General features: G+C 50.0%; 2 protein-coding genes across 2 annotated transcripts; one reads left to right on the top strand and one right to left on the bottom strand.

Moving 5' to 3' along the window:
* Positions 1 to 21,136: 21,136 nt before the first annotated feature.
* Positions 21,137 to 21,865, bottom strand: LOC121833181. The gene has a single exon (XM_042286297.1). It carries the CDS (start codon positions 21,863 to 21,865, stop codon positions 21,137 to 21,139), a length of 729 nt encoding a protein of 242 aa, XP_042142231.1.
* A 2,292-nt stretch (positions 21,866 to 24,157) lies between these two features.
* Positions 24,158 to 25,734, top strand: LOC121833180 (piggyBac transposable element-derived protein 3-like). The gene is made up of 2 exons (XM_042286296.1): positions 24,158 to 24,178; positions 24,656 to 25,734. The coding sequence occupies exon 2, from the start codon at positions 24,739 to 24,741 to the stop codon at positions 25,732 to 25,734; it is 996 nt and encodes a 331-aa protein (XP_042142230.1). The 5' UTR covers positions 24,158 to 24,178; positions 24,656 to 24,738.
* The last annotated feature ends 1,607 nt before the right edge of the window (positions 25,735 to 27,341 follow it).

Raw genomic sequence — 27,341 nt, 5'->3', positions numbered from 1 at the left:
AGAGGCCGTTGTTCCGTGGTACCGGCCACTTACACCAGTACAAAGGGAACAGTACCTGGATCGTGCGAACAGCAGATCTCAGTGGACAGCCTATTTACATGGCTATGTCCGTAACGTCTGGGCATGTACCAGATATTACCGCTTCACTGCTCGGAGGTGACCACCCAACAGGAGCGACGAGCGCGTAACGGCGGTCCGCACCGTACCCCGCACGGGCTCAACAACCGCGACAAGCCATCGACACACGTTAGAGTTTTCCCCCGGCCGAACCCCGACACCGCATAACTAAAAAGTCTTCTAGCTGATGTCAAGGCCGGCCAAATCCAGCAATAAAGGTACGCCGTCAACGCGTCTCGCGACTCTTCAACGTTCTCGAATCGAGCAACGTGTCCACATACATACGCAGTAGGTTACGCACAAAGCTGGCCCCCAGCCAAGTCAACACGCCGCATGACTGAAAAGTCTTCTTGCGACTGTGAGGACAGGCAGGGTTCGAACAATGTAAGTATCCCACACGCGCACCTCTCAACTTCCGCGCAACGAGCGCGATACCGAAGTGCCAAAAAATCTAACCGGCCGGTCTTTGAAATGGACGAGCTAATAAACTATATTTGGTCTGCACAAAGTTTGCGCAGCGTCGAAGTGTCTACCGCATTTACCGCCGCATCCCAACACCCGCTACCCATTCATTCAAAGGCTGCAGTTTGTACAGCGACGGGCTGACCCAACGCACAACAGTTATAGGCCGCCGACGGCCATGCCGCTGCCATAATTTCTAGGCTTCCCGAGCACGTACCCGCCGATGTGAACCATACGTTTTCCCGGGCCAAACGCGCATCTGTACAGAATAAAACTATGAACAACTCGTCACATCATCGCAAGACCGCCACTCCCCTCGTGCAGGTCTTCAGTGCACGAGCACATCTCTTTCCTCACCTAGCTGTCTTTTCTGCCCTAAATTTGTAATTTCTCTCTAGTCCAGGTCTCTGCACGGCCAATTACGCTCTCTACGCCCTCGCGTCCCAACGCGAACCAAAGCACGGCCGAGAACCGTACTGAATCTGGCGGCAGCGCAAAGCGCGCGCTTGCCGCCGCTCCTCCGGCGACGGAGAAAACGAAATGAAAGAGTGACTCCCGCCGCGAGGCTCAACCATCGATATGGCGGTGTGAGGATCCGGAACCAACTGTGCGCACAATTAAACGGAATCAACCTCACGACTCTACAACCAGATACGCACGGGTCATGCCCATCGCGTCAAACTGGACTCCACGGAGCATTACACACGCACAGCCACTGATAAAGTGAAAACGGAAACTCTGTAGTTTTCTGGATTCCGATGTCCAAGCACCGGACATCGCGTATCCGGCACAATTTAGTGGGCTAAGCCCCTAAATGTAGCCTCTGGCCACAAGGTACTCGTTCAAAGCGATCTTGGTCGGAACCACAAGAGCGCATCCGTACCTTGAAACGCTGTCAATTAACAAAGCTCAAAACCGCGCTGACAGCTCAAGCAAGGCCAACTGGGATCTAGCATGCGATCAAACCGAGACGCTAGTCTCCTCCCGGACCAAATGCAATGCGGGAATAATTTCCAAACATAGTCCATGCAACCGCCATCCACAATGGGAGCGTTCTCCACCCAGAGCGATGTCACTCTAACGCGTCCGATCGCTAACAAGCGTTCCAGAACATTACATCGATACGCGAGCAAAGGCGGTTAGGCGCATCACATCCCCCAAACCTTGAGCCGGCATCTTTCTCAGCAGACGCGGACGGCCGGAGGCGTAGGTGGAGTGAAGCCCGACGCTACAGGCCTCGAGAAATGCGGTGATTTGGACGCACACAGCAGTCTTGCGTAGCAGGATCAACCTGCCAGCATCCAACGGTGCGCTGAACAGCAAATACTAAAGGCGCTTCTCGCAACGGGGATAAGCAAATTCCTGACAGGATGGGGAAAAGGGTTAATCCCTTAAAAAAGCTTTCAAAATCTGCGCCTCCTAGTCAGACAGGCGATCATGCCAGAACCTTTTTGCGGCGCTCCCGCGACAAAGGTGACCCCCAAAAAGAGCGCGAAACAGTGCCCCAATTACCGGAAACAGGTTGGGAATCGAAATGCCTGCCTGATTATAAATCAGGCCCAACGTTGCCGCGCCAGTTTATACGGGTTTCTACTAGCTCCAATTCCCTCAGACCCTGTCTCCGGATGAATATGACACTTCAATACTGCGCTCTCAGCAAAAGGGTTTATTCACTCACTCATTGCCTTTTGGGGTTTCGGGATCGGGGGACGTTCATCAGCGAGGCCGGGGGAGAGTCCGCTGCCACAGCAGCTTCTCCGAGTCCCAGCGGTGGTCGTCCACACCGCGTCAAGGGGACGTCGTCGTCCAGGGTCACTGTCCGGTCCGATTGTCGAGTCCGCCACTCGACGTAGTGCCCGCACTTTCCCCGCGCCTGCGTCCGTCTCCCGCCAAATCCCGCGCCAGCGTCTTCGTCTCCTTGTCACCGCTGCACGCTGTCTCCATGTCCACCGTTCGAGAGCGCTGCCGTCCAAGAGAGGCTTCTTTTGTCCGGCTTCCCCTTTTCAAGCCTTGGGTCCTTTCTTCTGGGAAGCCAGTCCCGTGACGTCAGACGACTTAGAGGAGTGGTCCAGCCGGACCTTGTGCTGCGCGAGGCCATGGCCGGTCCCCCGAGGCATTAAGCATGTCGGAGGCATCGAGTGCGAGTTGCCGGAAATTGGGGTCCGGAGGTTCGGCGCGGGGGAGGGCAGCCAGATCTCCACAACCTTTGGAAATGTGTCAAGAATACACTGTGTGTAATGATAGTGGTTGAATAAACTTCTGGGAGCGATGGAAAAAAATTTGTTTGTCCGTGTATGTGGTTGGATATGCAACAAATGATATGCAACGTACACATACTTGCACGACGTTCGGCCAATACGGAGCAGACGCATCGTTGAGTATTCAGACAATATAGCGCGAACGCTAGGCCGGGTCAAAACGGCTGTACGGCACTGCTTGCCGGATACCAAACGGTGGTGCAAAACTGGACGTTTGAGTGATATTGGAACCGAGTCTCGGCCGGTACTGTTACGATACTGCAAAGTATTGCCGTGCTGCTTGGGAACGGATGTGATGGCATCTGACCATCATGTTTCCATCGCTTATTTAATTTAATTCTCTTCTGGGACGCGTGAAAGGGAACTTCTGTGACACACCAGAGATATTCCAAACTTGGCCCGGCCTCTTGGCTTTCTTTGCCACTTTTGGCACTTATTTGGCACTTCAGTGGGTAGCCAGAGAAGAGCCACACTTCGGCATGCCCCGAATTTCCAAATTAAGAATTACTGCGGCATGTATGGCTCAAGTATGGCACTACTTTGGCACTCCTGTGGCGGATCAGAGAAAAGCCAAGCTTTGGCATGTGTAAAATACACAAATTAGGTTTTGCTCTGGCAGTTATGGCTGACGTATGGCACCAACTTTGGCGCTCCTCTGGTGGACCAGAGAAACGTTAAACCTTGGCATGCCCCGAATTCCCAGATTAAGATTTACTACGGCAGTTATAGCTGAAGTATGGCACCAACTTTGACGCTCCTCTGGCGGACCAGAGAAAAGCCAAACTTTGGCACGTCCCAAATACCGTAATTAGGCGTTGCTCTGGCAGTTATGGCTGAAGTAAGGCACCAACTTTGGCGCTCCTCTGGTGGACCAGAGAAACGTTAAACCTTGGCATGCCCCGAATTCCCAGATTAGGATTTACTACGGCAGTTATAGCTGAAGTATGGCACCAACTTTGACGCTCCTCTGGCGGACCAGAGAAAAGCCAAACTTTGGCACGTCCCAAATACCGTAATTAGGCGTTGCTCTGGCAGTTATGGCTGAAGTAAGGCACCAACTTTGGCGCTCCTCTGGCGGACCAGAGAAACGCCAAAGCTTGGCATGCCCCGAATTCCCAGATTTGGATTTACTAAGGCAGTTATGGCTGAAGTACGGCACCAACCTTGGCGCTCCTCTGGCGGACCAGAGAAACGCCAAACCTTGGCATGCCCCGAATTCCCAGATTAGGATTTACTATGGCAGTTATTTCTCAAGTATGGCACCAACTTTGGCGCTCCTCTGGCGGACCAGAGAAACGCCAAACGTTGGCAGGCCCCGAATTCCCAGATTAGGATTTACTATGGCAGTTATGGCTCAAGTATGGCACCAACTTTGGCAATCCTCTGGCGTACCAGAGAATAGCCAAACTTTGGCATGCCCTAGGATCGGCCAACTGAGGCTATAATTAGGCACCGAACTTTGGCACTGATGAGTGCCATGGTGCAAAACCCTAACTGCGCCAAAGTTGGGCCCTTATGTTTGCCAGACATTTGCCCCAATTGGGCATTCCTCTGGCGTGCTACCTGGGGCTGTATCGCAAAGTCCTGAATCTGGGTGAAGCTTATCAAATCACCGCATCAATTCGCTTCAAAATGTATCACGCTAGGATCTACCACAGAGGTGCCTGAAGGTGGTGAAAGCATCACAGAAAAAATGTCGAAGAGTGAACTTAGCCGAGTAAAAAGTAAAAAAAAAACGGTTTTCGTCTACCTATGGCACCCGTGTGCTATATGCTCACCCTCCGACTGGCATAACCGACAGATGGCGGCAACGGCACCGACGCCTTATGGTTGCTCAGTAGCTCCTTGGTCGCGCCAAACACACACAACATGTAGCTGAAATTACTCGACGAATCATCGGTGTTATTTTTTTGTTCATTTAATATGTTTTATTGGAGTGAAAAAAAAAAACTATATTCTGACGATAATAGCACCGAAAAAGTGTGCACCATGTATGAATAAAAAATGTTGTCTGGTTTTGGTGCGACTGTGCGGCTGCTGAGCAGCGACGACCCGCTGGGGCCGTTGTCGCTCTCTGTCGGTTAATGAGCCGGTCAGACAGTGCACAGTTAGTAGCCGGCCGCCGTACGCAGAAAAAAAAATAAATATATTTCTTTTTAGCTTTTATTTAGGTAAGTTTGTTTTTTGAAGTTTTGATGCAGTGATTCTACTATTTTCGGGCAAATCTGTCGTAAATCGTAGCGTGATGCATCCCCACACTGACTTATGCGGTCACTTTAAAGGGGTACGGAAACGAAATTTTAGCGCCGATCTTTCTGCGTAAATATAGGCTAGGGACAGGCACCACGTCGGAAATATCAATATCGCACTGTAAAACACAGGAGAACTAATTTTAAACCTAATTAAACGATTTCAAATTCGCATCTGGAGGATGGTGGGAAAGTTCTCGGGACATCACTTGTGGCATAGGAGCAGCGCCGTTCTGCGTCAATACGGCGTGCCGGCAGAATTAGCCTAGGCCTAACGCGTTCGCAAAGCCTTGGCGGAGAAAGCCAAAGCGTAGTTGGCCACAGTGAGCTCGTTCCCGTTGCGGCTCTTTGCACGGCACGACCCGAGCATGCTTCTGGCACGGCCGGTATTAGTTGCTGCGAGTCGCGAGCTGCAAGCCGACGTTAAAAAAATATGTTTGAACTACGAGAGTGTCACCAAGAGTCACGCAAATACCTGTTCACACTCGCAGCGGACACGCGCGTTTGATCGAAGTGCTGGATTAGCTCTGTTAGTCCGCGTTTCGGTAAGCGCTTCTGGATCGATCTTTTACGATTCCAACTCGATACTGACATGACACTCGGCAAAGAAAGGTTGGACCGACATCGCGTAGCTCCCACGAACTGCTATAACTCGACAGTGACGTAGCGTCGTGTCAGAATAAAAATGGCATACTAATAACAAAGTGTACATACCGTGTTGCGAAGGTAATCCGTATGGCGTTTATTTGAACTCTATATCACACAAAACAAGGAGATACAATCAATGAGAGTCCCTTTTCGACGACAGCGTTCGTCGCCGCTGTCTCGTAAAACAAGGAGATCGAGATGACAAGGGAAAAAGATTGACCTCTGAAATTTAGTTCAGGGATCAAACTATTCATCCGTGAAGGGACAACAAGGGTCACGCGGGCATATTCTATTCAGCAGGCCAGCCGGTCATGAGCAGACGGTCTTGGCCAAGGACCGCCGGAGCAACGGTGCGCCGAGTCGGTGTTGCTGCTAGGCCTGATATATTCTGCCGAGCTCGCTTGGTCGGTAGAATCGTGGCCGCTGTAGCTCTTCTCGGGTGTTTGTGGATCCTGCGTTCTTGATCGTCATGGTCTTTTTCAAGTACACCTTCTTTTTTTTTTTTGCTAGTTAAAAAGTCTGCACGCACGAGAAGAGCACGTAGAAAAATAAATGTCCGTTGGTCGTTGCTACACTCTTAGAAAAAAGGGTCAGTATAGTCTTCCCTAAAGGGAGGAACGCTCTTGACACATATGTTCCTTCAGAAAGGGAGAAACTTTCGTCCCTTAAGCAGGGGACCAAAAGTTCCTCCGTCGACTGCATCTCATTATGGCGGCCACAAATCGAGCAAATCGAGCTCGATAAGGCTTAACGAGAACACTAAGTCTATTGTACGAAGCGAGAGGAGCAGCAAATAAAAACGTAACACGAGCTTTCCGCGAACTGTATTTATTTCCGAAGTTTCTTTACCCCTGCAGGTAAAGAAACTTACGTTTCGAACGCATGCAGTCATTCAGTCTTCTCATCGTCAGCACTGCGATGTTCAGCGGAGACAAGCGGCACCCAGTTCGCGCACTTTATGTTTTACCTCTGCTATTTCTTGAGCCACAATTCCTTCTTCAACCGTTGCGTCAACCGCACATCACGGAGGGGTGAAAATCATTCGCCCGCAAAACCAGAAGCCGCTTTCAAGAAAAAAAAGCAAATCCGAAGCAACCTCTTGGCTTATCTCAGCACGGTAACACGAAATTATGGCATAGACGCGTAGCGTAAAAGGATGTTAAATCGCTTGCCACCAGATAGCAGGGTTAAGCAGAGTAATCGCAAGTAGCTAGGCTAGATGGCGCTAGGTACCGCCCAATTCATGCTTTACAAAAAAATATTTTTATTTTCTTACGCCACAATTGCGTTTCCTTTTCTTCGGGAATCTTTCGTCTTTTATACTGGTCGTTTTGAACGTACGGAATTTTTCGGTGACTCCCTAAACAATAAAAAATATTCCGAACATGTTCATATTTTCCCAGCAATGTCATACATCTGAGACTATTTTTCAATGGCTCAGGGGATGAATCTCTTATTAAAAAGAAAACGCTCGATCATGCCGTAATTATTTGAAAGCCAATAAATCGAGCCGCCCCAATGTGGATCCAAGCCATAAGTTTGTTTTCCCGCACGGCCCTTCGTAGCCAGTATTTATACTATTTGTGCTATTCGCGCACGGCTGCAATAGCCGTCTTGAATTAATCTTTGTAGAGCGGATATTCACTCAGCTGGAAGTGATGCTTCGCGCGCAGAGAAATCGCTTTTCGATCAACTTGAATGAAGTCAAAGCCGCGACTTGCGGCAACTGTTAAGTGTACGGAGCGACGCCGTTGCGAGCTCGAAAACTTCTAGCGCTCATCCCAGCGTGCCACTTGGAGGGTAGTTTATACACGAACCGCAATATATTTAAACAGTAAAATAAATGATAGCGTTTTTTCTCGATTTTACCTGCTTTTTTATGTTAAACTTCCATTGTAAATATACGTGCTTTTCGTCATACTTTCGTACTGTTTAGTATTTTCCCAAGAGCGCAATCGCTCTCGGGGACCGACAGTCACATTGGCCACTGTACGATAGGAGCTTACCGCTCAGACCAGCGTTCCAACATGATTATTCACACGTCGATCGACTGCACCTAATCCCTCAAGTGGTTTTAAACTCTTTAATGTGAAGCGGAATGTCATCCTGCGACACCCCGCTCCCTGCGATCACGGCCCGACCAGCGGCATCAATGCCCGACAGTTTACGTCATCTCATCTTGTTGTTACACCAATGATACGCGAACACACGGTCACATCAGCGATAATTCCAGTCTTCTGTTCACAACCCACAACACTGCCATCACGATGTCGCTGACACGCAGAAATACCGAACCACGTTGACGATGTTGCTGACACGCAGAGATACAGAATCACGTTGAACGCCGGTTGGCACTCGGCACGGGACAACAGAACCGAACTCAGCACGGAAGGCACCCAGGCAGGAAAACCTCCCTGCCTTGGACGCAGTTCACGCGATTTCCATAACGTCGAAAACGTCGACAGAGTTCCTCGTGGTTTCGCCGCTGTAGTTTCCCGTGTGTCCCGCAAATCGGAGACGGCCGTCTTACCCAGTGTATGAAGCGCTGCTGGCACTGCTCCGGAACTTCGCTGTTTCTAGCGGCTTCGTTAGCTCGTTTGATAAAATTAGTGGTACAAACGTCAATGCAACCAAAATGTTCTGCACGTTTGGACTAGAAGACGGAATTACAGGCGGCCTTCGCTGCCGCTGAAGCTCAGTCAACTCAACATCAATTTATTAAACAACGTGCGCGATGTGCTCGAAAAACGAAACCGAAAGATGATGAGTCGGGAGGGCGAAAGCTTTCTCCGGTCTGCCTGGAGAAGGAGGAAAACGTCTCAGTGAATAATAAGGACTTGAATTTTCCTTTCATCGGTCTGGGTTTGTTTATGTGTGTTTCGGTAAATAATAAAAAAAAAATCTTTAAAAAAAAATTGCTCCTCTGGGGATCGAACCTTTGACCACTTGGTCCGTAGAGCGATGTTTTACCCCTCCGCCAACTGAACAACGAGGAACGAGACCTCCCCCTTTTCTCTCAACTGCCTTTCCTCCCTTCTCTGGGCAACTTGTCCGCAACAAGGAGCAACAGTCGCTATTGCTACCTTTCTCCTCCTTTTTTTCTTAGAGTGTACCAAGTAACTGAGCGACGCTGTCGGCCATGTTGATTTGATTGTAAAAAGTGCGTAAGACAGTTCCGGAGCTGTTGTAGGATTCTGTCGTAACCTGCGCAAAAGTTACGACAGTTTCGTATCGAGAATACGTTTTTTTTTTCACAAATTTGTCGTACGCACTGTTTTCGTCGTAAGTTCGCTTTGAGAATTCGGCCTCAGAGCTGGTTTTGTCAGTGGCGCCGTGGCTGCCGACTTGCCGTGGCTGCCGACGCTGCCGACGCGCCGTGGCTGCCGACAGCCCTTGCACATCTCAAATGGCCACGTTGTCACAGGTCGTAAATTGTCGACGCGCCACCAAGTGGCACCGCTCGTAACCACAACATCCACGCCGTAGCCTTTCCCGTCTGGCACAATTGACGTCACGAATGCGCCCAATATCCCAAGACGCATCCCCCTCTCCGATGGCTGATTTTCGAGCGCGCGCCCAATCGGGTCCCTCAGGGTGAAAAATATAGCCATCCGTTCAAAAGTACAAACGCGCGATTATGATTTACGGATATCATTGATCATATTAAACCTATTTCTGATTATAATAGGTGTATTTCAAGTTTCGCTTCAGTATCCCTTTAAAGGCTTTGCCCAGATTCAGAACCCCGCAGCACAGGTGGAGTGTATGTGTGAACAGGCCTTAAAGTAATGTTAAACCGAAATTTGGATTTGACAAAATAAGGTAGCAGGAGTGTACAACCCGGTGCGACAAACCCCAAAACACCACTCATAAAGCGATATCTCGACCAGATGGGCGTATTTTTGTGAAATAAGGGTGCGATTGAGTGAGAATCGCGACGTCGCGTTTCCTGCAGAATGGTTGAGGAACGCACTCCTAGTGTTAGCTTCATCCGCGCGCTCGTACACCAGCAGAAAATAATCCACGTAGCGAAACACTTGCCTCACAGAAGTAGCTTTAAGAGCACCAGCAACGACAGAATCAACCTCCCCAAGAAAAATATTGCTAAGGGTCGGAGCTACTTACGACCCTATACACACGCCAGTTGTTTGCAAGTAAACACGCCAGCCGACCGGCATGGAGTCCAGGTACAAAAGCAGAAGTTTAAAAAAACTTTCAACGGACACACCGCTTGCGTTCCTGAACGCAAGTTCACCATTGGCCTCGATACAAGACCTCACCGAGGTCATCCACTGGTTGTAAGGTAGGGAGTGAAACATGTTCTCAACGTCCACACTGAACGCCGACCAATTCTCATGATCAATGCCCTTAAACAATTCAGATACCGCCTCAAAGTTGGCAACCCTAAACGGGTCCGCAATAACCAATCCGGACAGCTGTTTTTGAAGCTATGAGGACATCTGTTTTTGGCAAGTACCCTTCTCTGTCACAATCGCCCTAAACGGGAAGGAGTCTTTGTGTGTCTTCGCGCTGAAAAACACTTGTAGGTGCAAACCTTCTGCTTTTTTGATCCTGGCGGCCAACTGACCCAAGTCTACGCTCTCGCACAGCTCTTGTGCCCTGCCCCTAGCCTGCTTCAGGACAACATTCACCCACCTGAAGTTCTTATCAATGGCGGCATCGGCTTTTATAACAAACATACCTTCCGGCAAGCACAACAAAATCCCTTCTTTGTCCGACACCAACACACGCAACTTATTGTCCACCATGTACTTGACCAAAGGCCTGAGTTGTCCCACCTGTTGTCCTGAAGTTCCGAGACCGTGAAGAGAGTCCACACACTCAGAGATGCATCTCGGGCGGTCCGCATCAGTGGGTCGGTGGGAAACCTTTCTTGCAAGGGCCACGAGCTCCGATGGTCCCAGCACTGGCTCTAGGCAAAACTTGGGTCCAAGTTGCAGGGTCTTGCTTCTACCGCTACATTGCAGAGATTGCTCTTGTATTCCCTCACTCGATGGTGTAGCTGTTGTGGGCAGACACCTGGAGAAATTGACTCGAGGGATAATTGAAGCTTTCATCCCCTCTTTTGATGACGTATTTTTTTTTTTTTGTGGGCAAACGCCACGAGAAAATGACTCGAGAGATAATTGGAGCTTTCATTTTTTTTTTCAATGGCAGACAGATGTGTCAGTGAGCCATCGGTGGCATTATCTGAGATGGAGGTACTTTATCTGCATTCGAATATGTGTGTGAAGATTTGAGGCGATGTATCAGCATATCTGGCCGCCTGGTGGGCGTGTGTTTTAATCGGTTTGTGTGTAATCTGTTTAATAAGCTTCTTCGGTTCACTTTTCTTTGAATAAACTTCATATGCGAGTCAGACGTTTTCCTGTCGTTTTCTTTACCCGTCCTTCGTCCCTGTTTATCCGAGGCTGTTTTTCATCACGTTTAACTATTACCCACTGGCCCAAATAACCATACTACTTCAGTTTATTTCTTCTACATCGGGCTCTTCTTCTATCTTAAGTAATAGTTTCCTTAATAACCCTTATTCGCTCTTCAACGGGGCTGCCCAGTGTGCGCGCAGTGCAGAGTCGCCTCTTTTTATATCAGGCAAGGTACGTGCCCGAGGGAGGTGTTGGGACTTTGCTACTTGCTCCCCCCTTCCGCAAGGCATGTGAGGAAGATGTGTCGAATACTACGGTCGGAGTACTGGCGACAGGAAAGGTATTTCAAGGATTGCTTGAGAGTGGCGTGTGCCACGGAGAGTGGGAGTGCCGAAAACAGCGACGTCTCTTCTACGCCGTTTGCAAATCTATCAAGGATGTCACGGAGTTTATGTGGATGAGGGTGCGGCCAACGCTGGAGTGTAGGAAGAAAAATGTTACTCCTAAACCCGGACGGCTCTCCACCCTGGGTGACGTTAGCGTTCCTCCAGCTCTGTGCAAGACCCTGCATCTCGGACCCAAGATTTGCCTAGAGCCAGTGCTGGGACCACCGGAGCTGGTGGCCCTTGCAAGAAAGGTTGCCCACCGAGCCACTCATGCAGACCGCCCGAGATGCATCTCTGAGTGTGTGGACTCTCTTCACGGTCTCAGAACTTCAGGACAACAGGTGGGACAACTAAGGCCTTTGGTCAAGTACATGGTGGTCAATGAGTTGCGGGTGTTGGTGTCGGACAAAGAAGGGTTTTTTGTTGTGCTGCCGGAAGGTATGTTTGGTAAAAAAAGCCGATGCCGCCATCGATAAGAACTTCAGGCGGGTGAATGTTGCCTGAAACAGGCTAGGGTCAGGGCACAAGAGCTGTGCAGGAGCGTAGCCTTGGGTCAGTTGGCAGCCAGGATGAAAAAAGCAGAAGGTTTGCGCCTACAAGTGTTTTTCAGCGCGCAGACACACAAAGACTCCTGCCGTTTAGGGCGATTGTGACAGAGTAGGGTACCTGGTAAAAAGAGATGTCCTTATACCTTCAAAAACAGCTGTCCGGTTTGGTTATTGCGGACCCATTTAGGTTTGCCAACTCTGAGGCGTCTAAATTTTGTACGGGCATTGATCATGATAATTGGTCGGCGTTCAGTGTGGACGTTGAGGACATGTTTTACTCCCTACCTCAGAACCAGTTGCTGACCTCGGTGAGGTCTTGTATCGAGGCCAATGGTGAACTTGCGTTCGGGAACGCAAGCGGTGTGTCCGTTGAAAGTTTTTTGGAACTTCTACTTTCGTACCTAAACTCCATGGTGGCCGGCGTGCGTGATGGATTTTACTTGCAAAAAACAGGCGTGTGAATAGGGTCGTGCGTAGCTCCGACTCTTAGTGCTATTTTTGGGGGGAGGTTGATTCTGCCGTTGCTGGTGCTCTTGAAGATACTTTTGTAAGGAAAGTGTTTCGCTACGCGGATGATTTTCTGGCTGTGTACGAGCGCACAAATCAAGCTAACACTATAGGATTGATGTCATGGCGGTTTTAAAAATTGTGTGTGTGTGTGTGTGGGGGGGGGGGTTGGGATTCACTTTACGTTTGAGGAACCCAACGAAGGGGTCATCCAGTTTCTTGATCTCTCGCTGTTGTTCAAAGAAAAACTTGTTTGCTGGTTTTTGCGCCCGATGTCTCGAAAGGAAATGCTTAACTACGGGTCCTCCTATTCGAAGATAATAAAAAAGGTATAGCCGTTTCATGCCTGGGGTCGGCCTTCAGAAAGTCATGTGTGCGCTCGATGAAAGACAGTTTCAGATCGCAATTGAATAGACTCAAGACTTCTGGGTTTTCGGTGAGCCTTTTGGCTGAGGTTGAGTGATCACTACCGAAACAAGCAAAAGGCATAGAGAAGAAAAAGACAGCCGTAGAGAGAGGTAGGAGGGTGGTAGTTCCCTACCTTCATTGCCTTTCCCACAATCTGAAACAGGGCGGAGGACGATACGGGATACCTGTTGTGTTTTCAGTGCCACAAAAATTGATTATGCGTGACGGTTAGTGCAGGCGCGGAAAAACGTCCACAAGCTAGGCGCACAAAGATGCAGAAAACACCGTTTGTGACATGTACTACAGATGTCGTCTACCGAATACCCCTATTTTGTGGAAGATTCTATGTCGGTCAGACAGGAAAGTGTTTAGGTGCTTGAACGACAGGCTAAGAGAGCGCACGTACTTCCTTAAAGCAACGGAAGGGGGACTTCTGCCGCTACATTGCAGAGATTGCTCTTGTATCCCCTTTTTTATGACGTAGCTGTTGTGGGCAAACACCGCGAGAAAATGACTCGAGAGATAATTGAAGCGTTCATTATTTTTTCGATGGCAGACATGTTTCAGTGAGCCATCGGTGGCATTATCTGAAAAGGAGGTACTTTATCTGCATTCGAACATGAGTGTGAAGTTTTGAGGCGATGTATCTGCATATCTGGTCGCCTGGTGGGCGTGTGTTTTAATCGGTTTGTGTGTAATCTTTTTAATAAGCTTCTTCGGTTCACTTTTCTTTCAATAAACTTCAGTTGAGAGTCAGCGGTTGTGCTGTCGTGTTCTTTACCCATTCTTCGTCCCTCTTTATCTAAGGCTGTTTTTCATCGTGTTTAACATGCCCTCTCTACGATGTTTCATTATAGTAAGTCACAGCTAAAGAAAGGGCGAGGGAAAGGAGGGCCGGGGAGGAAAAAGCAGACAATTCTGGAGAGGAGAGGACAGGAGGAATCGGACGGAATACGACATGAGAGGGTAAACTTCACCCTCACCTCTCTAGAATTTTGTCAGCTTCCTACTCCCCGGCCTTCCTTTCCCTCGCCTTCTCTTCTTGAGTTGTATCAGACTATAATTACGTGGAGTAGAGACGAAGGCAACGCAAGACGAGGGGAGAAAGCCCAAGCAGTAGGAAGGCTGGGGAGGACAGAAACCTACTCTCCTCCCTAACGTTCCTAGTGCTCTCCATTTCTACCCTCATCCTCTTCTCCTGTCCCGCCTTCTTAGCGCTTCCCCCTCCCTTTTTTTTTTTTTTGCCCGTCGTTGCCTCGCCTCCACTGCACACGACTAGTGACGCGGACCATTCGCAAAGTGCGCGACCAAAAGCTTCGTTGTGGTTGAGGGTTCCGATTCGCCGAACCATAGCTTCTTGTTTACCGATAATGCTTGCCCAATAGCCGGCTAACACGCAGGGAAATCATGACAATTACAGAAAGACACAGGCAAATATTGCCAATCAGAAAAAGGCACATTCTGTTTATGACATCACTCGAGGAAACCATCAGATAACGCCACCGAAACATGTCGGAGCTAATAGTAGTGGAGCATACATGGCTCTGATGACTGCCTGGTCCGGTTCGCTAGCTGTGCGAGGGCCACTAGTCCCTTCACCCAAACCGTGCTTTCAGCTCTTTATTCTGGGACCTGGGCCACAAGTTGTGCTAACAGGCTTGCAGTACCAGCTGAAGGAGTTGAAGGTCAACTTCTGAAAATAAAAAGCATAAATGAAGCCATCACTTAGAAGAACAAGAATGGTAAAATCATACAAATAATTAAAGTAGAGCTTTGAAGATTCATCTCAACCACCCAACTATTGTGAAGATAGGTGGGCTTTGCAGCCCTATAAGCCTCAGCCAAATTGCAGGCACCTCGGTCTTGCTCACAACCTCATAACTCGGGATCAAACAACGAAAACTTGCAACACATGCCAAGTTACAATTAGCCGCAAATAAGACAATAACCTTTAAATATTTAGGATGCATTGGTAAAGAAGATGAGCATGGCCATGACGACCTGCTCGACTCATAATACCAAGTTAAGTGTCAGTCAACCAAACAATGCTCTTAAGTCCTTGAAAGCTGTAGCTCGGACAGAGACTGCCACCAAAAAGATATCTCGTCACCATGCTCAACCCTGCTCGACATACGGAAGTGTGAAGAGCAACCTACAAGGGCCACAAGAAAGCCCTTGCCTCCCAAACCTTAGCTTCGCCGCAGAAGATGCTCTACTTTGATAGAAAGGACGTAGCCTTGCAGACATTATTTCATCTATCCGCTCACGTGATAGGGATAGTATACCAAACATATATATGAGATCGAAGATATAGTTTGACAGTCAAGTTGACCGACTGATTACGGAGAAAATTGCACGGAACAGAGGAGCCTGCTTTAATTTGTTGGTCAGCGATGTTGTCTCAAAAAATTAGAGGCACTTATCCACTTTCTCGCATATTCTATTTATGGTATCAACTCACTACTATCGCTACTTAAATCGGCATCAGAAATCGATTTCTCGGGACTATTGCAGACACGCGCAGATTTATGACCGTAAATAGACTTTCGCAGACAGTGGTTTAGTGCCCCTTTAAGAAAAAAGAAAAACGAGTGATTCTAATACAATGCCCGTATGTGTAGTGAGCTTCAAAGAAACTGCTGGTGCAAATAAAGACTTTTGATCGCCCTTTTGAATGTGTATATTGGTGAATTCGCACGAGAGATCATTAACTCTGCACAAAACCGAGTATGTCGTAGAGCTGCGAGAAGGAGGAAACGAGGAGGAGGCAGTGCAGAAAATCCGAGCGAGCATTCGCACAACCGAGTTGGAGTTGCCGGAGTCTTTCCTCTTTCGAACGTTCCGGCGACCTTCGGAAACTCAGCGAAGAAAAGAGAGATTTTTTTCTTTAAAGGCGCCAGCCTAAAGGTTGTTAACTGCAATCTCTCCCCCCCCCCCCCCTGAAAGCAGGGGGACAAAGGAGGGGGCCTGGTCGCTCCCGCAAGACAACGGATATTCTGTAGGCCGGTCACAAATTCTCTCGGCTCCCCATGAGCTTGGGGGGTTTGCAAACATTCGTGACGCGAAGCACGTGACCTCAAAGCTCGATGACGTTTAATCCTCTCCTTGGGGAGAAACTTCGTTGTCAGAAGACTGTATTAAGAACTCGCGTAAGCATGTTGATCTGAACTCAATTGATCCTGCTTTGACCGCTCAAAACTGATCCCGTTTTAGGTGCAGTAATTAAATGAATTGAAATGTTTGTAATGGCTCCTTCAAAAACTTGTGACTGCCTGTGACCGGCAAGGCAAAAACAAATTTCAATTACTTGCGACTGCTTACAATTGGTAATACCGCTGTGCAGTTAGTAAGAAGTTGCACTAGGCTTATAATCCGGTTTTTGGCCATACTCTGGAAAAGAGATGATGTATTTATGCGAGATCGTTTCCGACTGTTTAAAGGACACCACCGCATCTCGCTACGCGAGATCGCGCCAACTACGCCGAACCCTCAGGCAGAGAGTCTCCAGCACAATCACGGAGGTTTGTGCTGCTCGCTCTGCAATACCAGTGCTTGTATAGTTCCTGTATAGGCTTCCTACGGAAGCCAGAATTGCGTGTTCATACCCGTACCACCGTCTTTCCTGCGCGGCCTGTTGATTCTGCTCCTCACGTCACTGAATTCGGCGAATATCGACGCCGCGCGTTCGAAGCCGGAAGCTCGCTGAAAACGGGGAGCGTACACCGGGGCGCGCGCAATGTCTACTTTCCTGCATGGCATATGAGTCTGCTCCTTACGTGATGGGATATCGGCGAATAGCGGCGCGGTGGCACGTGGAAAACGAACACGCAACTCTGGCTCCCGTAGCCAACCTATAGAGGAACTCCAACTGCTCGGAGCTTTCGCGCCACCATTGCTTGCTATGGAGACTTTAAAAGCTCCCTCCAACATGCAAGTCGTGAATCGCAAGGCCTACACGGGAGCTGCCGCTACCGAGCAGCTCAGCCATATTCAGCTCGCTAATGGCAATGAAAGCTTGTGCTGGTTCCAGAGATGGCGGTAATGACATTACTGTAATGAAATTACAGTAATTAAATTACGTTTTAAATCAATGAGTAATCTAATGAACTCTCTAGGCTAGTAATTCAGTAATGTAACTAATTTCTTTCTGTAATGTAGTCCACTCGAGGCGTCGGGTGCGTCAGGCACGGAGGAACAGGGGTTATTTGTACATGTACGTTGTGTACGTGCTCTAGGTCGAGTAGCCGTAACCGAATGGGGGCACGCGGAAGGAGGCCTGCTCGCGCAGCGGCCGGCGCTCGTGTGGACCGTCGCACTGTCTCGCGGCCGGCATGCCACAACAGATCAGTACACGACACACCTCCCCCCTAAATGTAGTCTCGAAGATACCCCGGACGACGATGTTCGCGTCGAAGACGTCCTGATGGAGCAGCGCCAGGATTAGGAAGGTAGGAGGTCGATGTGGATTGACCTGCCTGGTGTTGCTCGGTTCCTTGGTCAGCAGTCGGAGCAGCTGCTAGACGGACGTCCGGGTCTGCATTCGGCCTTGACGTTGCGGAGCTTGTATCAGGAATCTGGACTTCGCAACTCTGGCTTGGACTGTCACTTGGCATGCTGCAATGCCGCGTACGAATATGATCTATGTGTCGCCGCCACACACGACCGTCTTCAAGTTGCACTTCTGGCAACCAGCGGTTCCCGCTCGTGCCAAAATTAATTGCAAAAACTTGACTTCCGGGTTAAAATTGGCGAGCGCCTTGCCGATTGCTCGCCTCAAAGGCTTCTTCCTGGCGCCGGTTACTGCCGCCTGCTGATCTGGATGTAGGTGATCTAGGGCCGACCGAATCTGCCGTCCAAAAAGAAGCTCTGCGGGGCTCCTTCCAGTGGAAGTACTGGGAAGGATATGTTGGTCGAAAAGAAACCTGGCAAGATGGGTTGACCAGTCGCCGCGAATGGTTTTCTTCAGTGATTTCTTGGTCTCTTGAACCATCCTTTCGGCTTGCCCGTTCGAGGAGGGATGGTATGGTGCCGCAAGGACTTGGCGAATGCCATTTCTAAGAAAGAAACTCTTTAAAATCCACTGAAGTGAAAGCAGTACCGTTGTCGGACACCAAAACATCAGGCAATCCATGCGTTGCGAACAGCGTACGTAGAGCTGCGATCACTGTCGAAGCTGACATGGACTTGACTCGTTGAACTTCCAACCACTTAGAGTGCGAATCTACTACGATGAAGAAAAACTCCCCCTGGAACGGGCCCGCGAAATCAACGTGTAGCCTCGACCATGGTCTTGTTGTGAATTCCCATGAGTGGATGGGTGCGCGGGCTGGCGCGTTTCGTGACTCCTGGCACGGAAAGCAGCAACGTACTCGGCGCTCTATGTCTTGGTCAAGTTCCGGCCACCATACATAGCCCCTTGAAAGGCACTTCATCCTCACCACGCCAGGGTGACCACTGTGAAATAGGTCCAGAACTTCTCGAAGAAGCGGTCGTACGATAACACGGCTGCCCCACAAGATACAGCTGTTGTAAACAGACAGTTCGTCACGGCGATCGTAGTATGGCTTGAAAACTTCGGAAGGTTTCTCAGATGGCCAGCCATGCAGAATCCAACGCAGCACGAGGGCAAGAACGCGAACCTTCCTTGTTAGGAAAGCTATCTTCTTTGAGTCGACAGGCACATCTGGGGTTGACTCGATGGGCAAAACGTCATGAAGGGGAGGTACCTCGAAGTCCTGAACCTTCTGCGGAAGGCGGCTGAAAAGGTCAGCATTTCCCATCTGCCGGCCAGGTCGGTAAATGAGCTCGTAGTCGTACTGCGCCAACATCAGGCTCCAGCGCAAAAGACGTGGTGACAAGACCTGGGGAATCGGGTTGCTGTGGTGAAGCAACCCCAGAAGGGGCTTGTGGTCCGTAAAAATCTTGAAATGCCGTCCGTACAGAAATTGATGAAACTTGTTCACTCCCGCTATGACAGCCAAAGCCTCACGATCCGTCTGTGAGTAGTTTCGTTCTGCTTGTGTCATGGTCCTTGACCCGAACGCTACTGGAGATTCTTGACCCGACGGTGAGACATGGCTCATGACGAATCCTAACCCATACGAAGAAGCATCACGGCCAATACCAAGGGAAGGGCATCATCATAATGTGCCAGAACCGCGGACGACTGTAATAGACTTTTGGCTTGTCGGAAAGCTATCGCTTCTTCCCTTCCCCATTTCCATGCAGCACCGTTGTCCAGCAACCGATGAAGAGGCTCCAAAACATGAGCGGCCCCTTTCAGAAACCGACCATAGAAATTTAAGAGGCCAAGGAAAGACTGCAATTGCTGTTTGTCTTCCGGTTCGGGAGCGCTCTTGATGGCCAGAACCTTGTCTTCCGTAGGATGTATGCCTTCCCTGTCAACTTGGTACCCCAGGAACGTCACTTGAGGCACTCCGAACTTGCACTTGCCCTTGTTCAGGCGGAGACCGTCGTCACTGATTCTCTTCAGCACGGCCCGGAGGCGGGCTCCGTGTTCTTCACTGTTTCTACCACCAATCACAATGTCGTCGAGGAACACCAGAACACCATCAAGTCCGGCGAGCAATTCTTCCATGTAGCGTTGGAAGATTGCTATGGCTCTAGCAACGCCGAACTGTAGACGTGTGACCCGGAAAAGTCCTCGATGAGTGTTGACCGTTTGGAGATCTGCTGTATGATTGTCTACTTCCTTCTGGTGGTATGCCTGTTCCAAGTCTAGCTGGGAGAACTTCTGACAGCCAGCCAGTTTGGCAAACAGCTGATCAGCCGTAGGCAAGGGGTATGTTTCCCACCGGAGGGCACGGTTTACCGTACACTTGTAATCGCCGCATAGGCGGATGTTCCCATTCTTCTTGAGAATTGGCACGACGGGGGTTGCCCAGGAAGAGTGACGAACAGGCTCAAATATTCCTTGTTCCACCAGTGTTGTGAGGTTCTTTCGGGTTAATAATTGACAAGATTCAATGTCCTTCGTTTTTCTTAAAACATGTATTTACAAAAGAAATCAAAGAGTTCACATGAATATACTAAAAGAAATAGGAAAACTTAGTAAAAAAATGAAAGCCGTTTACAAATCCCTGTAACGCCGAATTGGAGCGCAGCTCTTGAGGAGGAGGAGTGAAGGGTACTTAGGGGAGGGTAGACCCCTCCTCCTCCCCTAATTCTTTAATATGCTCCGGGGGGGCGGTCACGTGACCTCGGGGGGGGGGGGGGTGTCACGTGACTTCGGGGAGGGGGGTCACGTGACCTCGGGGGGTCACGTGACCTCAGAGGGGTCACGTGACCTCAGAGGGGTCACGTGACCTGGGGGTCACCTTGGGGTCACGTGACCTTGAGATGACCTTGGGGGGGGGTCACGTGAATTTGAGGGTCACGTGACCTTGGGGAGGAGACCACGTGACCTCGGGGGTCACGTGACCTCAGAGGGGTCACGTGACTTGGGGGTCACGTGACCTTCAAAGGGTCACGTGGGGTCTTGGGGTCACGTGACCTTGAGATGACCTTGGGAGGGGTCACGTGACCTCGAGGGGTCACGTGACCTTGGGAGTCACGTGACCTTGGGAGTCACGTGGGGTCACGTGACCTTGAGATGACCTTGGGAGGGGTCACGTGACCTTGGGGGTCACGTGACCTTGGGATGACCTTGGTTACGCCGACGGCGACGGCGACGGCGACGGCGACGCCGCTCATGCCGGGAACGGGCCCCTAAGAGCTGCGCTCTAAAAAATGGAAGGAAGGAAAACGCAACAGTCACCATGTCTTAGAGTCACCATGCGCAGCAGCGGGTGTTGTGTCTGGGGCTGTCGTTGTCGGCCGACGGTTGTGGCAGGCAGTCAGGAGCGGGAGCGGTTGGCTTCCGTCGATGACCCAAGAGCGCACCAAGTGCTCGCGCAGTAGGGAGCCGGGCAACGTAGGTTTCTGTGCGCTGCCCTCGCTGGAACAGGCTACCGGTCAGACAGTAGGAGCGAACCCCGATTGCCCTGGTCGATGGTGTCGTTCCGAGTCCCGACCCAGCACGTTCTCCCGGCCAGTCTCCCTCACGCGCTCCGAGCACGCGCTCTAAAAATCTTCCCTTCTTCTTCGTCTTCCTTTCTCCCTCTGGGCCGATCCATGGGTTGACTTGCACTTCTTTTCCACATCAAGTCACATCATCACAACCAGTTTATCGATGGACTCGTCGACTTTTGGCAGCAGCGGAAGTGGCACTTGGCGGGCCTTAAAGAACTTGGGACTCACGGCGGGGTCGATATCTACACGAACCGGCGGCCCCTTGCTTCTCCCGAGTCCTGCTTGGAACACCTCAGAAAATTCGCTCATCACATTATGGACTGTGGCTGCCTGAACATGCTGCAACGAGGCGTCGACATGGTTGACACGCTCCAGGGAAATGCCCAAGGACCGGAACCAGTCGCGCCCTAAGAGACTGACGCCAAATCCCTTTACAACCAGAAGCTCCAATTCCACGCTTTTGCCCTTGAAGGAAACGTCCGCTGCTGCTTTCCCGAGAATCCGAAGACTCTGCCGTGTATAAGAGCGCAGCTGGAAGGTGCACGGCCTGAGGCTGCTTTTGGAAATGCGGAGCTGGCGCATCACACGCGGCTTGACAACCGTAAAAGCCGACCCGGAGTCAACTTCCATCCGCAGATTGCAGCCGTTGATTATCACATCGCAAAATACGGGTGGCTCCACGGCGAAGACACAGTAGTCTCTCTTCAATGGGTCCACCGTCTCCAGCCTGTTGTTGCGGATTGCTGACCGTCGACGTTCGGCTCTCTCCTTTTGGCGGCACGCAGCGACAATGTGGCCCTTGTTATTACAGAAGTGGCACACGGCCCCAACGAAGCGGCACGATTTTTGCGTTATGCGCTCCATTGCAACGCCAGCATGTACCTGGCGAACCTGGCTTCAGGCTGCCCTCCATGGTTTCAGCTGTGCAGCTGGATTCGGTAGGCGGAGAGCTTGACACGCGCGGTGCGGTGCTTCCACGCGGCGACCTTGACGTTGCGTCGATCCACACGCGATAGGTTTCTGATACCGCCGTAGCAGAGCAGAGGCAGATCGATTAGCAGAGGTGCGGATTTCGATGGTCTGGAATTTGGCTAGCTCCGCTGCCTTCGCCATGTCTAGGGTCTTGCACAGTGTTAGGTTCGGCTCGGCGAGTAGACGTCGCTGCAACGCGTCGTCTTGAACGCCGCAAACTACGCGGTCACGAAGCATGTCGTCTAGCATCTCACCGAACTCGCAGTGCTCCGACAAACGTCGGAGATCTGCTACGAAGTCTGCCATAGACTCCCCAGAACGCTGGCCCCGCTTGAAAAACTGGAATCGCGCGAAGATTACCGGCGGTAGGGGAGCGAAGTGCTCATGAAGCTTGAGTATGATGTCCTTGTATGGTGTTTCGACTGGAGCTCTTGGCGAACAGAGAGAGCGCAAGATAGCATATGTGGCCGAGCCACAGACGCTGCAGAGAACGGCTCGTTTCTTCTCTGGCGTGGTGATATCGTTCGCCACGAAGTAAAATTCCAGGCGCTCGTTATAGCGTGGCCAGGACGCAGGGTCATCTGGTGTAAACTCTTCGAAGGGTGCATACGCAGTCATACTTGCTGCGGTGGAGCGCTGTCGTTGCCGAGACCTCAAGTTTACCTCGTCGCCAGTGTATTGTAGTCCACTCGAGGCGTTGGGTGCGTCAGGCACGGAGGAACAAGGGTTATTCGTAGATGTACGTTGGTGTACGTGCTCTAGATCGAGTAGCCGTAACCGAATGGGGGCACGCGGAAGAAGGCCTGCTCGCGCAGCGGCCGGCGCTCGTGTGGACCGTCGCACTGTCTCGCGGCCGGCATGCCACCACAGATCAGTACACGACACTTTCGCACAGTAATTTAGAAGAAATTACACATTACTTCTGAAATTACCTTTGTCCTAATTTAAAAAAATTCGCTTGCAAGCTTTAAGAAAGAGGATAAAAATTATTTTGCATGGTGAAATTTTGTGAAAGAGCATCAGATGAAATAATCGACGACTACCTGAGGGCAAATCCTTCTACCAAGAGCTGGACACACACACAAAAGAAGGCTGGAAAGGTGAAGGAGAGAAGCTTTCGTGTAGACATCGCTAGAAGCAACGGCTTAAGAGCTCGAAGCACAACATAATCACGGCGTCGCTTCATCACGACGTCAATATACTTCGTTCATTCCTAAGCTGGCAGTGCTGTGGAAGCTGCGAACAGAGCAGAACCAATCAAACAACTTCTTTTAATCACGTGTCCCGTCCCTTTCTCTGCGCCTGGATATGAACGAGAGTTTGGTTACGTGGCGAATGATAGACGTGTGACTGCTTCAACAAACACGTAGCTTCCACCCGTTCATCCCTAAGCTGACACTGCGTCAGCTTAAAGAAGCTGTGCAACGATATTCAATTGGAATGTTTTTCTCTTTACACGAGCTTACTGGAACACCTGGGACTCAAGGATACTCACACGCAACGCCATTGGACAAGAAACTCCATTGTTGCGGTGTAATTTCAAGGACAAAAGCGATCATTTTCTTTCAATTTCTCCTTTGCAAAATTTGATGACGTAACTCAGGGATCGCAGTACACCCAAGTGACGATATCTGAATGCGGTTCATAGATTGGACCCGAGCATTGCGTGGGCACTCAACTTGGGCTCGTGACAATTGCTAGCTCGAGAAGCATTTGGTTTGTGACCCGTGTCCAATCGCTGCAACGACGACAACAGCCGAGCCATAACAATGTCTGGAACTCAGCGCGTGTCCTGCGCTTTGCCAACCCCAGCGCGTGGCTATGATCAACACTGGCGGCATATAATCGGCTCCAGATCACGTGGCCGCTTGTTCTGGCTGCGATTTGAGGGGGTGAACGCTGCTCGTTTTTGTTAATTTTTTTTCTGGGACTTCTATTGCGCGGGGTGAAAAACAAACGCGTGTTTCATAGGTCATTAACGTTAGGGATCCGCTTTAACCCTTTGGCCCTGGTGTCCTATAAAAAGGACATGAAGAAAGCTAAGTATTAAATGAAATCTAAACAGCCTAGAAACCGAAACAGGAACTGAGCCTGTGGCGAAAACATCCCCAATGGCATGGACATCATTTGCTTCTTCCTTCTTCTCCCCGAAGCTCCAGTAGTACACAAACAAAATGGCGGATGGTGAAAACGGCGGCAACGAAGGTGAGCGCATGTTTTGTTATTTTTTACTCAATAGCTGCTCGAGTGTTAGCGATGAGAATTTCGTGCATTGTTCCTAATATATTCAAGGCTGTAGTGGTAGCAGAAGGGTTCTTCTGGAGTGAATATTATGTCCGCGGCTCGTCACGTTGTATGTGTCCTATAAATAGGATGCCGGGGGTGCTATGTTGCGCTTTTTGCACTCCCAGGAGACTAGAGAGAGGGAAGTGACGTCAACGACACAGCAAACGCAGATTGGATGTTGATTTCGTTTTCTTTTGTCAACATCCAATCTGCATTTGCTGTGTCGTTGACGTCACTTCCCTCTTCCAAGTCTCCTGGGAGTGCAAAAAGCGCAACATAGCACCCCAGGGCTCAACGGGTAACAGGGTTCTGTCGGAGGTTTTGCAACTGTGTGCTTGTTGTTTTCTTTTATAGGAGCCGTAATTTTTATTTTTGCCCTAATCATTTTTTGCTCAGGTGGGACAATACCTCCTGGAGTATTCTACTCGGCCAGAAGATCATTACGCCCAAGAAGGCCGCGTCTCGAAGATCCTGATGTAATGTTTGCCGCGCTGGGAAATGGCGACATATCCGACGCTGATGATGAAGAAGTCGAGACAGATGAAGCCAGTGCAGTTGTCGATGTGGCGGATGACGACTGGGCCAACCCGCAGGAACTCTCCGACTCTTCTGATGAGGATGACCAGCATGAAACGAGAGCCCGAGACCCCGAGGCTTGGTGCAGAAAAGTTTTTGAAAAACCATGTACTCAATTTCAGCCAGTTTCTGACGAGAACGATGGCTATCTTGGACCTCCTCTCACGCCATATGAGTACTTCTCGAGGTATGTGCCCAAAAGCGTGTTCACTGAGCTAGCCGATAAGACAAATATGTACTCAATTTGCCATGATGGAAAATCAGTGCTGACAGATGAAGAAGAAATCAGAAGGCTCATTGCACTTCACTTGGCAGTGGGTGTGATACGCTATCCTCGGTTGCGCTTGTATTGGAAGCCTTCATTCAAGACCGAACTTTTGTCATCTGTGAGCATGTCAAGAAACCGCTTTGAGAAGCTCAGAAATTGCCTTCATATTGTCAATGTGAATGGCGACCACAACGCCAATGACCGTCTCTGGAAAGTGAGGCCCCTTCTGAATTCGTTCCAAGAAAGGTGCCGTCAGCTTCCCTTGGAGGAACACCTTTGCGTGGATGAACAAACAATTCCATTCAAAGGAAAGCTTGATGTCAAGCAGTACGTCAAAGGCAAACCAAACCCTTGGGGCGTGAAGGTATTCATGTTGTGTGGCGCGTCGGGAGTCGTTTATGATTTCATCGTTTATCAGGGCTCCACAACAGAACTGAGTTCTGAAAACAAACAAACGTTTGGTGAGACAGGTGCGTTTGTTTTGCACTTAGCAGCAAGGATACCTGATGGCATCGGGCACAAATTGTTTTTCGATAACTACTTTACCTCCCTGCCGGTGCTCCGTGTTCTTCTGGAGAAAAGAATTTATGCTGCTGGTACTATTAAAAAAAACCTGAAAAGTGCCCTTTGAAGGCAGAAAAGCACCTGAAAAGTAAGGAAGGAAGTAAAAGCCAAAACAATTTCTCCGCGCGTTTCTGGCTAAATTATTTCATTCCCGCAGGCTCTTTCAAACCGAAACTGACCAGAACAAGAGCGTCAATGACGTCGATATCTTCGCCCTCGCTTGGCGTCAAGGCAGTGACGTCACCTGTGATGCAGGCACTGCCGTCAGCGCTTTCGCAATACGTTGCGCTCTCCTTAGTGTTGTGCCTACCGCGGCAGGTGTAATTTAGGCGTCTGCGGTCGGCGTCAACTGTGCTGTCTCATATCCCACTCTTGACCTGCGGGCGACGCGACGCTTTCGTTGGTACGATAAATGCTGTTGCATGCGTTACCAACGGCCGGCAACGTTAGACAAGCTTCCTGCGTTTTAATTGGGAAATACATTTGTTCAGTGCTGGAGACTTTTCTACGTATTATTTGCCAGGGCTGCTTTATTTCTAAGTTCTTGCTTTTTGATGCATTGAACTAACCAGGTTTTTTTAAAGAACAAAGTAATCATGCTTGTGTAATATCACTCGTTGGCCCCCCGGGCAGTTAAACTTTTGCAGCGTGTAACAAAATAATCTTTCTTTGTTTTATGTTTTATGGGCTCTTAATAAATGGGGAAGGAATCTTGCACCGACGTCCTGGCTCACGTTACGGTACTCATGTGCTGTGAACGACGAAATGTGTACACGGCATCGGCGCTTTTTCAAGTGTAACTCAAACAGGGCACAGTTGAGAACTAAGTTTTCAACCGCGCCCTGTTTATTATACCCGTGTGGCACAGGTGTAATACCCGTGCCACACGGGAAACTCGAATGCCATGTACAACAAATGACATTTGCGTGATCGGCGAATCAGCTCGCAATCTGTCGCGCGTGAAATGCGCTGCGACCGGAGTGTCGCGTGCTGATTGGCCGTCCGCTCAAATGTCATTCGTTGTAAATGGCATTCGAGTTGCCCGTGTGGCACAGGTATTAAAGTATACTAGAAAGGACGTGTGGGGCCACCGGGGTGCTATTTTGGTACCTCGAAATGTGGACAAAAACGGCTAATCCAAGCCGCTTCGCTCGTAGCACCCTCTCGGGCGTTAGGAGCAAAGTGGTTCGGATTAGCCGCTTTTTATGAAAAAACGCGTTTCGTTTCAACGCCAAGCGCTACCGGCACACTGGTCAATGTCATAGAAACGATAGATTGCCGGAGTATGTTTTTTATACAACCTAGACGTCAGGCTTCATGTACATAAAGTCACCGCTCCCTGACTTGTCGTCAAAACGCCATGCGACATCAGGACGACGCCTTCACGTCGACCTCGTCATCGACGTTGACAACGTGCGTTACACGACACCGAGACTGCTTTCTGACGTCATATTGCGTTGACAACGATGATGATGTCAATGTTGACGTTGATGACGACGACAACGTCACGGGACGTCAAGAGGACGGCGTTCTTGTCAATGTAACGTCATGAGGACGCTTAGTGTCAGTTCGTTGACGTCGTTGTGGACATGATGCAACTCGACGTCACGAAGACGTCCCGACAGCTTCACGACGTCATCGTCATCGTCGAGGATGTTACACGACGTCAAGACT

The sequence above is a fragment of the Ixodes scapularis genome, unplaced genomic scaffold (assembly GCF_016920785.2).
Source record: "Ixodes scapularis isolate PalLabHiFi unplaced genomic scaffold, ASM1692078v2 PGA_scaffold7__128_contigs__length_106722199, whole genome shotgun sequence".
Lineage (NCBI taxonomy): Eukaryota > Metazoa > Arthropoda > Arachnida > Ixodida > Ixodidae > Ixodes > Ixodes scapularis.
This window is presented reverse-complemented; position numbering and strand designations above follow the sequence as displayed.

Coding starts and splice junctions, on each gene's coding strand:
- LOC121833181 (XM_042286297.1), bottom strand. CDS start 21,865: ATGGAGCGCATAACGCAAAAATCGTGCCGCTTCGTTGGGGCCGTGTGC.
- LOC121833180 (XM_042286296.1), top strand. CDS start 24,739: ATGTTTGCCGCGCTGGGAAATGGCGACATATCCGACGCTGATGATGAA.